General features: G+C 35.6%; 1 protein-coding gene across 2 annotated transcripts in view; it reads right to left on the bottom strand.

Moving 5' to 3' along the window:
- Positions 1 to 423: 423 nt before the first annotated feature.
- The window catches only part of CLIP-190 (Cytoplasmic linker protein 190), a 231,548-nt gene continuing 217,058 nt past the window's right edge, over positions 424 to 14,913 (bottom strand). For both annotated transcript variants that reach the window (XM_089103477.1, XM_089103478.1), the window contains 2 exons: positions 4,575 to 4,783; positions 424 to 2,544 (listed from right to left, as the gene is read on the bottom strand). In XM_089103477.1, coding sequence (XP_088959603.1) covers positions 2,498 to 2,544; positions 4,575 to 4,783 — 256 coding nt within the window. In that variant the 3' untranslated portion in view covers positions 424 to 2,497. The remainder of the gene's footprint in view (positions 2,545 to 4,574; positions 4,784 to 14,913) is intronic.

The raw sequence follows: 14,913 nt of genomic DNA, 5'->3' as shown, positions 1-14,913 counted from the left end.
GGAAACATGTTAAAAAGAATTCTTACTTCATAATATGCAGAATAATCCTAGTTAACGTATTTGCTGGAGGAAAACCTTTATCCTCTTCTTTTTCTTTCACAATATTTCCTGTTTTTCTATCACATTTTTAAATATTTGTGTCTATTCTTTAAGTTTTGGAAATCCTTCATTAACAAACACATAAGTGTCATCTAACTAATCAAACCTAACCTTAATTAACCTAAATTATCAGTATTTGTCTATTAATATGTTTTTGGTAGGTAGGACTGATGGCGTCTAACTACGAAATTAGATCTTTTTTTCAGAATTTTGTAAAAAAAATTTTTTTACAACAGTGAAAGAAGTGAAGATAAAGGTTCTCCCCCTGCAAACTATGTTAACTAGGATTATTCTGCATATTATAAAGTAAAAATTGTTTTCTTAACATGTTTCCTTATGTACTGGACTGCTCCTAGACTTTCATCTAAATTTATTTCAAAATAAATATTTATTCTTAACAAAATAAATATAAATTTTACAATAAAAATTTATTCTAAAATATTTCAAAATTACTGAACTTACATTTTACGTCGAAAAAAGAAATATAAAATAAGTAAAACAGCCGGGATTAATAGATCAAATTCAACCGTTAAAGCACTAAAATATTCCTATGAAAATATAACTCAGCAAAATAAACACTGTACAGACGAATTAACTGCACGAGCAGACACCTCACACTACGTACTTAACAATAGCTTTGTAAGACCCTGCAACTCAAGAATGGTCTCCCGAGATTATCACTTAAAAGAAAGTTCAACAGACATAATTATAGGGGAAATCCTTGGTGAAACGTTGATTACTGGCATATACTTATTGGCATTTATTTATTTTTAATAATTTTTTTCTTGAAAATGGCATTATATGTTTTCCATGAAAATTGGCATAGACTACCATTTTTGGTGTACAAAAAGATGTAGGCAGATCACGACTTCTTGAAATTTGGTTAAGGGCTTTAATTTTGGAAAAAAAAAAATTTCTTATCAATGAATATCACGAATACTCAAATGGTCAATACCCTAATGGTTTTACTTTCTACAGCGGGTTTTACTTTCTACAGCAAATAAAGCTTTTTACGAAAGAGATTAAAATAAAAAAATATTTTTCTGTAAATGTTTTTTCGGAAATAGCACAATAGTTTTGTTTTTCTTCTGAGAGTTGGGATACTATCATTTTTCGTTGCGAAAACACCAATGCTTTTCATCTAAATTGTAAACGATATAACAAACGCATCACTGCAACCACTTCTTCAAAATAATGCAAAATTTGACTTGTAACCCAAAATTTTTCTCATGGTTTTAACAACCCCCCTCCCTTAAAGTTGAAGCATGAGTAAAAATACCAAAAGGTGCATCAGTTTTGATAGCCTAATTGGATTCACCCGATTACAAACTTCGAAAACGAACATATGATGTTCACATATGGACATTAAAATACAAATAAAATAAATGTCAAGCATTTTATAATTCTAGAGTCATTGGCCTGACCTGTTCCACTGGACCAGATGTCCATAGGAATGGACATTCGAGATTATAAGCGCCATTGTTCCAAATTTGTGACATAGATGTATATTTCAAATCAAATGTAGAAGCAATGAAAGACCAAAATAACGCTAAAATCAGTGAAATGGAACCATCGAAGGAAAATTTAAAAGCAAGCTACGAAAAACGATCAACTGATTCAACCATGCGAGCATAAAAGGCAACATTTACAGATTCATGATATATACTCATATTTCAAATGGAGAAATAACCCTAAAAACTAGCAAATTAATTCCTATATGAAAAATCGAGCAGAAAATGGTAGCCTAATACTGAAGCTCTCTACTTTTTCGTGGAGGAAGGGGGGGGGGGTAAGCCTTGAACTTCCGCAATTTGGCCTTTACCATGGAACTTCAACTCAGAACCCCTCATAAATCCCAACTGGTATTAGTTGGCCTGCCAAGAAAACACAGGAAAATTTGGGATATCGGGGGAGGGGGATCTTAAGCCTCCTTCCCTAATGGAGTCCCCGGGAGATTATCAAGTAGCTGGAAAACTTTTAATTGATCGTGAATGGAAGTTCACTTGGAGAGTAGTTTGAGTGAAAAGAATTTTGGAATAATAATAGAACCCTGAAAAAAGTATTTATTTTTCATTCTATAAAAGACAGTATTTTCCAGCAATACATTAAACTCCTTTCAAACGTGGAGTAGCCAAAAGACCTAGGAAAATAAAAAGATGAAGGGGAAAAACAACATCATGATTTGTTCTGCTGGGGTGAGAGAGAACTGAATGAACACACCAGAGTTCCACTAGACACGGTCGGATGTTTCATTACCTTTACAGTTATTGCATGCTTATACAGGTTTAACAAAAAGGGGAGCATCAGAGGGAGGATTACAAAAATCACATCGAGGCACTAAAACAGGTCACTATTGATTGAACTAAATTTAAAAATAAGTTTAAAATTTGGCTGACGACTAAAAGCTTTCTCCATCATGACACTCTTCAGTTGTATGACCAAATACTGAAAAAAAAGAAAGATTTATCGAAAGAAAGTAAAAGAGTAAACGAGAATGTAAAGTAAAGTAAAGAGAAAGTAAAAGAGAAAAGATCCTGACAAAGAGAAAAGAAAAATTCCTAACACTCTTCAGTTGCATGACCAAATACTGAAAAAAAAGCAAGATTTATCGAAAGAAAGTAAAAGAGTAAACGAGAAAGTAAAGCAAAGAGAAAGTAAAAGAGAAAAGATCCTGGAAAAGAGAAAAGAAAACATTCCAACACTCTTCAGTTATGTGACCAAAAACTGAAAAAGGAGACATTTATTGAAAGAAAGTAAACGACTAAACGAGAAAGTAAAAGAGAAAAGATCCTGGCAAAGAGAAAAGAAAACATACTGACAGTCTTCAGTTGTGGGACCAAAAACTGAAAAAAAAGAAAGATTTATCAAAAGAAAGTAAAAGAGTAAACGAAAAAGCAAAGTAAAAAGAAGGTAAAAGAGAAAAGGTCCTGACAAAGAGAAAAGAAAAGATCCTGACACTATTCAGTTGTGTGACCAAAAACTGAAAAAAAGAAAGATTTATCGAAAGAAAGTAAAAGAGTAAACGAGAAAGTAAAGTAAAAGAAGAAAAAAGGATAAAGAGAAAAGAAGACACTGCAAAACAGCCATGTGTGCGAGGCGGAGAGGGAGTTATCGAGTCCAAATTCCCTCCAATAATTCCCTTATTGTCAATATATTCAAATTCCCTTCTATAATTATTGGCATTTCTTATATCTGTCTGGATATTTTACTTTGCTCTCCCCTATCTAATTTTTAGTCCATGACTAAAGTCCACGGCAGTCCGTGACTGCCCAACAAATTACTTTATACTATAACTACTTTATATTATAAAAATTGGTAATACGAATGTATGGCTAGATAAGGTAACCTTACTTGTGACAATGATAAAAGGAAATGAGATCTAGACAAGAGCTAAAAAAGAACCTTTCAAAATATAAATATAGCTAAAGAGTGGGAACGAGACAAACAGATAAAAACAGTTTAAATTTTTTTATTATAATTTTTATTCTTGAGAATTTAATTGTGAGGTTTTTTTTCCCTCAGAATGTTTTTATTGAAGAAATACAATCCACCCTACAATCACTCCGCCGGGCTCCCGCTACTATATATATATAGAGGTAGTTATCGGAAATTACTTATTGCCCGAACCGAACGTAAGATCCGTAACGCGTATGCTGGTGCAGTTCGATCACAGCTCAATCTTGGTAAACACCTTTGGGACAATATATAATGATGTTTCTCTTCCTCATGTTCCATACCTGGTTCCTTTCTGGGACATTTTTTACCAATCAGGTAAAATAGAAATCAGGAGGGCTTATTTCAAATATTCGAAGTTCCTTATTCAGGTTCCTCCTTGGACTAGGAATGGCACACTGCGGGAGAGATACAGCTTGCCGAATCCTGTTGATGCTGCAGATAAGCTTTTTCCAAGCTTCCAGATTATCCGTCGAACCATCCTTGGAAGGATTTTTTGTTTTAATGCTCGTTTGCTTAATTTTTTGCTGGGTTATTATCATTTTTATATAGTATTTATTTGTATGATTCATTTAGAGGATTATCACCCTTGGAGTGGCTTACTTTTCCCAAATGTTTGGTTTATTCTTTTAGTTTGTACGTATTTACTCCTCTTTTTCTATGTCCTTTTTTTCATTTTCTTTCTTATATTTTCTTTTTTCTTATACTCCATCGTCATGCTTTGTATTTTTGATGGGTTGAAAAAATAAATTAATTAGTTAATTAATATAGGACACGGGAGGAGGGCTGATTGCCCTACAATCCCTTTTGTCTCTTAAAAAGGGCACCGAAACTTCCAATTCCTTATAAAATAGGCCCTCCAAACCTCGCCTCCAAATTTTTATCCGACTCGTAAAAAAGTAACAAAACTGCATATAAACAAATTTGTAAAGTTTTTTTTTTAATGAACCCCCTGCCCCGGCGAAAAATCATAAATGTGCCCTTAACCCCAATCCCAAATTGTGGAAAAATAGTTCACTTACTTTCACAGGTTTCACAATAGGGCCTATCCGACCCTTTGACATTTTTTGGATCTTGGCCAACTTGCTGATCTGCAAGATACGCTTCTGAAGACTGCGTCGGGCAATCTTCTGTGTCGTGAGTATCAAACGCTTCACAAATATCACAGTAAAGACGCGGAGGCAGTTTCGGTTTCGAACTTCGATGGTTTGGAATACCGTTACGTCGATTGCTAGAAAAAGAGATAAATACAGGAATATTGCTGTGCAGAAGAATCTATGTAGGCCATAACAAAATATTCCATAAAATACCTACTTCATTTTTGCTAGCTTTTTATTAAAATTTTGGGTTGTCATAGTATTGCAGCAGGCGCGCCATCTCTGGCGAATATTCAATTCGTTCCTGTTTCAGATTTTCTGAAAATTCATGTTTCTGACCAGCTACTGCTGTACTTAGCATAAAACAAAAATATATACGTTTTCCCTTAAATCTTTCCTTACGACTTTCTCCCACCCCAACCGAGGACGACCTGCTTTCTACTTAACCCTAGATGGTTGGTCGAAAAGGGTATTTTTTGCCAATCTGTCATCCTTCATCCGCAGAACGTTCCCTAGCCAACTCAGCCTTTCTCTCATTATATCCATAGAAAGCGACATTAAACCAAAATTTTCGTACAGCCTACAGTTTGAAATACGGTTAGTCAGTCAGGCAACCATTTCTTTGGAAGACGTCTAGCAAATCCTCCTTCGTAGGCAATTTTTCTGGAAGAAGACAGAGGAAAAACTGAAAAAAGCCAGAACAAATGCAAGACTAGATTTGGCGTCTAGAATATTATTTAATTTAATTATTTAATAATCATTTAATTCTTTAAAAATTATTAATAATCAAATTAAAATTTATTTAATTAAAACTATAATTAAATAAATCATTTAATTCTTTTTGACGTTCTTTAGTTTCCACAGTAAATAGTTTACCACAAAGTTTTAGGGAGGCAATTGAATCTAAAAGAATACATAGATAAAGACCTCGTTTTAACTAGAGATACTGGGGGTATTTTTATGAACCCAATTTATCACCATTATATAGAAAGAGAATCAACTAATATTACTTCTCATTTCAAACCAAGTTCAATTGATCGTAGGAACAAAAATCAGGTTAGTAGACAGGCAAGATAAAATTCAATAGAACACATAGTACAAAATAGCTTAAAAGGTTTAGCTTTCGGTAAAGGTGTAGTTGTCCTTGAAAATCAATAGACTGTTAATATTTGCATTTTGACTAATGAACAGTATTGTCAAATTAGTTTTGCTTATTTATTTTCCAAGTTCAACATGGCAACACTTACAAAAGTGTGATACTGCCTTGTAATTTCATAATTTTAAAACAACGAAAAGAAAACCAAATTTGCTTTTAGTCATACACATGAGCCTAAATTCACAACGCAAGTTGAGAGCGAAATTATTCTATTTCGGAAACCAAAATTTTGGACATTACCTTAAATGGCACTTGCTAACGATATGGACGAGTCCAGTGTACGCCAGTTAGTGATGATAGGGCCACGGGACATCAGCTTCATCCCATTGCGTGAGCCATAGTTTGGTTTCCCATTCCTTATCGAGATTGGCTTTGAAACTGTCAACGGATGGTGAACTCACTGTCGTTTTGCTCAGATCGTTCCAGAGGCTTATGATGCGGTTGGAGAAGAAATGGTTCCTCTTCCTTGTATTAGCACGCTTCCGAAAAAGCTTCGCTGAATGACCCCTGGTTCTTGACGACTGGGCAGGCTGAAAGAGGTCCTTGTCATCGGACTTGAGCAGTTTGTAGGTCATTATCATATCACCTCTTCGCCGACGGTATGTCAGAGTTGGTAGCTTGAGGCTCTGCAGTCGGCATGCATACTCTTTGTCTCTGAGCCCCTTTACGCATTTTGACGCCCGTCTTTGGAGAGACTCGAGAGCCATCTGGTCTGTTTTATTAATTGGCGTGGCGACACATTCCAAATTCTAATCTCGGTCTCACCAGGCTCTTGTAAAGTTTTGTGATTATTGCAGGGGATCTACTTGTCATTGTACGTTTGATGAGACCGAAAGTTTGGTTAGCCTTTGCTACTGCAGCTCGGGTGTGGCAGTTGAAATTAAGGTCTTCGTCTACAACGACCCCCAGATCTCTTTCAGAGGTACTCTCAGAGAGTGGCTGTCTCACACCGGCATTTGCTGACATAAAGTATTGCCATCGTGGGTTGTTTCTTCCATAATGGAGAACCTTGCACTTATCGACATTAAACTCGAGCCTCCATATCTTGGCCTATTAGCCAAAGCTGTCAAGATCTGACTGTATTGAGGTAACGCCTTGCTGAGTTCCGACAGGACCAATGAGCTTCGAGTCGTCGGCGTACAGGCTAAGCTTGCATGTAGCGGTTCTTGGAGCGTCATTAATATATACATTGAAGAGTGTAGGTCCCAAAACTGTTCCTTGAGGAACCCCGCTTAAGACCTCAGCTATTTCGGAGTAGTAAGCTCTGCCACCTTCACCAAAAACTCTGACCTGCTGCTTTCTTCTCTTTAGGAAAGACGTCATCCAGTCCACCACTCCCTCTTGAATTCCAATTGCCTTCAGTTTCAAATGAAGCCTTCGATGGCAGACTTTATTGAAGGCTTTAGTAAAGTCTTTTCATTTTCTCCCACGTGTCCTCTACCTCCATCATTTCGACAAATGACCAATCGCACTGACAGAGTTCACGCCTGATTTGACTGTAGTTTGTATACACATGTCTGGTTAGATTCGATGTCTGTGGGTACAATTGAAATCTGCTTTTTATAGCTATGTGATCACTATTTCCAAATGGGGGTTGCAATTCTATATCAATGAGTGACTCAGGATCATTTACCAAAACGAGATCAAGGAGTGAAGGATTCTGTCCCTCTTGATATCTGGTCGGGAATGTCACTGCCTGGAACAGCGAGTGTGCTTCTAAGCAGTCAAGAAAAGACTGCGTAACCGCGTTACTCGTGTGGCCGTACCCCTCAGTCCACTCAATCACAGGTAAGTTAAAGTCGCCGACTATGACTAGATTCTTACACTTTCGAGCAGCACCATCAATAGACCGGCATATAGCCGAGAGTGAGTTCTCCAGACTCGTCGAGGTGGGACTTCTGTAAAAACAACCAAGTATAATTGGACCCCAAGGTAGGTTAATAGATATCAAAATTTGTTCTACACATGGCTCATGTTCTGACTTAATATCAATAGTGCCTACCTGAATCGTTTCTCGTACATATATGGCTATTCCTCTGCCACCATCTGTCAATAAGTTTGTCATCAGTCTGTATCTGGGATTCTGCCAGGGGTAGGGAGGCTTGCTTTGGTTTAATCTCACAAAACGCATAAATATCAGCCTCATTTGCGGAGAGGACACATCTGACCTCCTGAAATTTTGAGGTAAGGCAATCAACATTGCTAAACCCCACACTAAGTCCAGTAATTTTCTTGCAATGGCTGTTGCCTGCATCTGTACTAAGTCCATAAGAAGACATAGAAGTCTCTGGGTTTGCATCACTATAATTATCACTTGTATGCACTGTACTTCGAAAATCACTACCACCTAACTGACTATTTACAGAAGTTACTTCACTTGGTATATCATCTAGAGTTCCAGTTCAGCCGGCAGGACTGCACGAGTCGGCACGTTTTTTGGAACTATAGTGTTGCCTTAGATAACCAAATTGGTTTCACCTTGTGCTCGTCTAGCCTGCAACTCCTTGTATAACTTTGCTCTTTTCTCGCGGTCAGTCTTTGAGATATCATTACGGAACTGGATCGTATCTGACCCTTTTCTTTCATAAGACTTTTGAAGGATTTGTTTCTTAGTCTTAAAATCAGGGGCCGAGAACATTATAGGAACAGGCTTGTTTCCGGTGTTGGTGGTTGCAGCTTGTCCTTGGGTTTGCAGATTACTCAGACGACGGACATTTGAGATGCACACGTTTGGCAGCCCATAATCGCTCGCAAGATATCTCTTGATGTACAGTTCATCACTTGTCTGAGGACATCTTCTGCCATTTAGCGAAATATTTTTTCGCTCTTTCGAATATCCTGCGTTGGGACTCTCCAAGAATCCTTGTTGCTTGACAACAGATAATTGTCTTTTATCCTAACAAGACGTCAAAACTTTTCCTGAGAGTGAAATTATCCTGTTCCGCAACTTATAAACACAATTCTTCATCCCAATTCCAAAAGGAATAAATTACCAAATAAATTAATTTCTAAAGGGGCAGTAATAACTAATAGTCAGGTCCTAATGGATGAATTTTGCTCTTATTTTGCATCCATAGGGCCATTAATTTCCGAAGATATTTTGATTAGTGCTTCTTCTACCAGTGACTTTAAAAAGTACCCCAGTCCTTCTTGTCAAAAATCTATGGCTTTGGATCCTGTTTCCGAGTTCGAAGTCCAGAGAATCGTCTCTGAGGAGAGGATAGGATCTTCCTCTTGTGGACCTAATTAAATTCCTGCCAATGCCTTAGAGTTTATATTATCCTCTATTCTATCTCCTCTTACCATTCTTGTTAGCTTATCATTTTTGAATGGAACTTTTCCTAGTGCCCTAAAATCTGCCAGATTAGTTGTTCTCCATAAGGGTGGTTCTAGAGATGATCCTTCTAATTATCTACCAATTTCTCTTTTATCAGCCTTTAGTAAAATTTTTGAAAAATGTATGTATACTTTTGTCGTTTCTTGATAAAAACAGCTTTCCCATTACAGTCAGTTTGGTTTCCACCATAAACAGTCAACAGAACATGCTTGCATGGAATTGTTGGAGTTCATTCACAAGGCACTTGATGAGGGTAGAATTCCAGCTGCAATTTTCCTTGATGTCAGATACGTGTTTGACAGTATATCAGATACTATCCTACTCTCCAAAATGCAACACATAGGGATACGGGGAAACAGTTTTCATTGGTTTGTAACTTATTTATCTGAAAGGTCTATCAGTATTGACCGTAAGCTTCTAGATGAATTCCGTGTTAATTTTGGTGTCCCTCAAGGGTCTATCTTAGGACCTGTTTTATTCAATATATTCATCAATGATATTTTTATTGCTGTATCTGAACAACTAAACGACGTTGCTGTAGTATTTGTGATCACAATTTTGTTCCACCTAGTGAGGCAGCTCAAGGCCCAGTGCTGTTTGCATTCGCAGATGATAGTACTCTTGGGTGTTCAGAAATTAAGGATTCTTCCCTTATCAAGAAAGTGTATTCTGTTCTAGAAAGAACCTTTGCTTGGTTTGATGCAAATCACCTTGCCCTAAATCCAGTTAAATACTATCTACTTACTTTTTCTAGATCAGGTACTTCTTGCCCTTTGGTTCAAACTGTTTCTATCGCTCATGGTGATATAACTCGTCCCCCTGATAGACATGTTTGATTCCTGGGTATTTTATTGGACATAACCTTTCTTTTAAACATCACTGTGCTCTTGTCGAACTTAAGCTCTGCAGAAACCTATGGGTTCTTCGGAAGCTTCGTCATTGCTTCTCTGGTGCAATAACAAAGATCTTCTTTCATTCTCTCATTAAACCTTATATATACTACTGTCCAACAGTATGGCTATCGACATTCTCTTCTTTTACCTTCCCCGTTTTCAAAATATATAAGAGAACAATTAAATTAGTGTCTGAGGTGACAGGCCAGCTCAGCATTTATTTCATGCTGAGCAATTAGCAATTGAATTTATTGGATGGTCAATCATCTATCTTTCTTTCTTTCCTCTTTTTTTCATTTTTAAGTATTTTCATGGACTCCTCCCTAACTTCTTCAAACAATTATATCTATTAAATTCTGAACTACCAAAGGAATCCTGTGTTCCTTTTTCTCTTAAAAATGACATGGATATTTTCATTCATAAAACCAAAAGCACGAGATCAGATTTTAATCCAGTTTCATGTTGTGCCTCTATATGGAGTTCCCTACGAGTTAAAATCAGGCTATGTCATCCTTATGGAAAATCTAAAAATGAGCTAACCGACCACCTCTTATGCCTAAGGAGTTAGTTCTCTCCTCCCTTCTTTTCCCCTCTCTATCTTTCCTTTTCAATTCGTTTAATTCACTTATTTCAACTGGCATGGTAGGTTTTGTTGTTTAATAATTATTTTTTTCTACTTCTTGTCGTTCTGTTTTATTTTAGTGATTTTATTTAATGTTATGTGTATTCTCCCACTCTCACAGGCCAAAGAGCCTTTGTGGGGGGGGGGGGTCTAAAGTTTTGTAAAAAAATTTTCTCTGTTTCTTCTTGAGCTCACTATAACGGAATCACGACGTCATATCCTTACCATGAACTTTGGTCAGAAGTGCCTTAGTTCTGAATATCATCGACGTTTTCTCCCCCCCCCCTTTAAAGAAAATCCCCCAATCCTTCCAAATACAAGACTCGATGCACGTAGAGCTCCAAAAACCTAACTAGACTTGTGTCCCCAAATGTTGACCATGAGGTACAATAACTCTTTTGTCCACTATTTTGTTTCCCATTTTAATAATTGTATTTAACTTTTGTTTTATGTTTATCCCCTAACGTCTGTTTTGTCATTATAATTGTTCTGATGTCCTTATGCTAGCTTTTGTGCTATTTTAGCCAATAGATCTTATTCTTAAATAAATTTATTGATTGATCGTTAGAAACCAAAATTTTGGACATTCGAGTTATCCTATCGATAATTCGATATTATCCTAATCGATAATTCGGTTTTATCCTAATCGAGACGCCAAAACCTTTTCTTAGAGCCAAGTTATCCTACGAGCGAAACTAATACTATAATAAAAGCCTCGTCTTGATTGACATCATTTATCCTGCCAGCAGCATTTTTGTAGGCGGATCGTTTGGAACATGCGGCTCTGATTGGACAGTCAATATAACTGGACAGCCTCCCATTTTTCCGACGGCTATGATTGGCTGTCCAGTTGAAGCCAATCCTGCTGCTGGCCCGGTGAGTTATGCCAAGCAAAACGAGACCTTATGTACCTTATTTCTTTTTGTTATCATTAACAGCCGAACAAAATCTAATGTAATTGATTGGCTGGACAAGTGAGCGTCCGAAAAAAAAGTTCAAAGTTTTAAACCGTATTTTACTCGAATGAATTATTACGGACGAAAAGTGTTGTCAAATTTAACTAATTAGTTTGGATTATTTATTTTTAAGGTTCAACATGGCAACCCTGACAAAAATGAGATATTGGCTTAAAAGCTTAACACTTTTAAGACGAACAAAGGACATTGGAAACAATGATTTAAAGTAACTTCCCAAGAGAGGGCAACTTTAAGTAGGTTTGGGCGGAGGAGGAGCGCGCACAGCTGTGTTGGCCTCTGGCGTCTCAGTACCACAGTGGATTCTTACGTGGCAACACCAAGATGAAAATGCGGTACTACCCTAAAAACATTTTGTCCCCTGGAACCACCTTTAGAGGTCCAACTTTGGGGCAGTACCACATTTTAGTCAGTGTTGTCAATTAGAAACCTTTAAAATAAATAAGCATAGCTCATTAGTTAAAATGGGCAACGCACCTTCAAAAGAAAACCACCCATTATTAAGCTGTTTGCTGCTATACTTGTTCACCTTATTTTTGATGATTTTTCACCCAGGTTTCTTATTTTTAAAATTTGCGCCTGCTATTGCCAAAAACTACATAAGTACCACATAGAGCTCTCTTTTTAAATTAAAAATTTAATCCCGGATTTTTCCTATTTTTTTAAATATATATGATTGTGTGACTTTTCTCAACCAATTGAAACATTTACAACCCATGAAAAAAGTTTTGTGCCTGGGTTTATTCGCCTTTATAACTTAGATGCCTAATTTTATATATATTATGTATATTAATTTAATTTTGTATATTTAATTTAATTTAATTAATTAATTTTGTATATTATTTTAATTTTTGTATTTTTTTTTGTAATTTTGTCGACCGTGTAAGCATTGGGAAAATTGTGTGTTTTGACCATGTCACTGAATGTTAAAATTGCATGTTGTTTTTGTAGACTTTTTGAATTATTTACTATTGTCTTGACAAAAAAAAAAAGAATTGACCCGACCGTGTAAGTGTTTTGAAATAAAGGAGATTTTGATTTTTTTATTTTGACAAAAATCTTATATTCAACATCCTTAGGCTACGTTAAATCATTGTCGGGAAACGAATTTCACTGTTATAGTTTCTAGCTATACCCACTAAAACAACACACCCAAAACGTTGTTAATAGGTCTTTAGAGAGTTTCAGTAAAGTAAAAACTAACTTATGCATTTTTAGCAAATTTTTTTTTCCTTAATGTTATGTTGAACAAAAATTGAAAAAAATATGTATAAAATAGGAATATAATAGCGACATATAAATAAAGACAAAACATAATAACACTGAATAAAATAAAGGACCTTTCACATTAACAACGTGAGACTTCACGTTACGTGTAATGTTGTTACGTTTCATGTTCGGGCTCTTACGTTTATCTCCTTCATTTCAGTAAACTGCTCCCAAATCTTTGCAGTCAAATTTTATATTCAATATCCTTAGGCTACATTAAATCATTGTCGGGAAACGAATTTCACTGTTATAGTTTCCAGCTATACTAATTAAAACAACACACCCAAAACGTTGTTAATGGGCCTTTAGAGAGTTTCAGTAAAGTAAAAACTAACTTATGCATTTTTAGCAAATTTTTGTTCCTTAATGTTCTGTTGAACAAAAATTGAAAAAAGATATATATAAAATAGGAATAATATAGCGACATATAAATAAAACATAACATAATAACACTGAATAAAATAAAGGACCTTTCACATTAACAACGTGAGACTTCACGTTACGTGTAATATTGTTACGTTTCATGTTTGGGCTCTTACGTTTATCACCTTCATTTTAGTCAACTGTTCTCTTCATACTAGATCGCTAGTTTGTCATACGTAAGCTCAAAACCAACGATCATAATTATCGTTCGCAAAAGATTTGAATTTACAAAACATGGCATCAACATACAATAATAATGAATTTAATTTGGTACTAGCTCGCGGAGTTATCGCCGAGGAACCTAATCAGTATGGAAAGTATGCTTTCTAATTACTTAAATTCCACATATTTGAAAAAAAAAATCTTTCTAATTCTCTTTACTTTTCGTAAAATTTTCTCAGTCCATGCTTGTTTTCCTTGAAAAAAGGGTTCTTTGAGCTAAACAAACATTTACAGCTTCTATAAACTCAATCATTTTTCCTCAAGGATATCCAGTTCTACCTTCTAAGCGTGAACATAAGAAATTGAAATTTGATTAGTTTCTCTTGCGTTTCCTTCCATCTTACGCTTATGTTACCGTAAGTTTACTAAGGAATCCAGAACGAACGTACCGTCAAAACACAATGTTAAGGGTCCTTAATCCTTAATAAATAATAATTTAAATACAATAAATAAAATAAAATAGACATAAATTAGGCTAATCTGATATTTTAAATAATTCGTGGTAAGGAACTGTAAGGAGCGACTCGGCGCAATAGTAACAAAAACTCTAAAAAACGCAATTTCGATAACAATTAATACACCAAAAGAATTAGCTCTTTTGCGAATATATGAAATTCGTTAAGTTTAATGTTACTCATGAAATGCTATGAGCCTCAGAAAATTTACGAGATCTTTAAAAAAAGTTTCAAGCTTGTATCTACAAAAATATTAATTTTTTTGCAAAAAAAAAAAAAAAAAAAAAAAATAGATACATGTTTATTTATTTTTTATTTTTTTCCCTGGGGTGATAATATTGAACTAACGACCCTAGAATATCGGGGGCTCATTCGAACGAAATTAAAAGTTCCAGGGCACTTTTTAGGCGACCAAAAAGATTTGAGGGCAACTAGCCCCTTTTCTAAAAAAATAAGGGGATTTCCTGGCATGATTTGAATAAAGGTTATAAATTTAAAAAAACTTTTTCAACTGAAAATAAGGAGCAACATTAAAACTTAAAACAAACAGAAATAATTCCGTATATGAAAGAGCTGCCCCTCCCCAACCCTCACTCTTTACGGCAAAGTTTGACTTTTTGTCATATTTCTGTGTGACGTCTCGTCATATTTTGTTCTGTCTTAATGTCTACTGGTGATGTCTACTGGAACCAGTCACAAAAAGACCTTCCTTTGAGGTTGCTAAAACCTTTGAGGTTTTGCAAACCTTTGAGGTTTTGTAGCTGCCAAAAAGGCAAGATTAGCAATAAAAACGTGTTTTTAATGATTCTTCTTTCATTTCAATGAAACGCCTTGTTTTAACTCACTTTATTTACCAGTCCTGGTTGAACTTCTCTGAAGAAAGGATGCTGAGACTCTTTAAAAAAAAATGATT

The sequence above is a fragment of the Artemia sp. Qi Xiang Cuo genome, chromosome 17, assembly GCF_049724085.1.
Source record: "Artemia sp. Qi Xiang Cuo chromosome 17, ASM4972408v1, whole genome shotgun sequence".
Taxonomy (NCBI): Eukaryota; Metazoa; Arthropoda; class Branchiopoda; order Anostraca; family Artemiidae; genus Artemia; species Artemia sp. Qi Xiang Cuo.
Note: the sequence above shows the minus strand (reverse complement) of the source record. Positions and strands in the feature narration are given on the sequence as shown.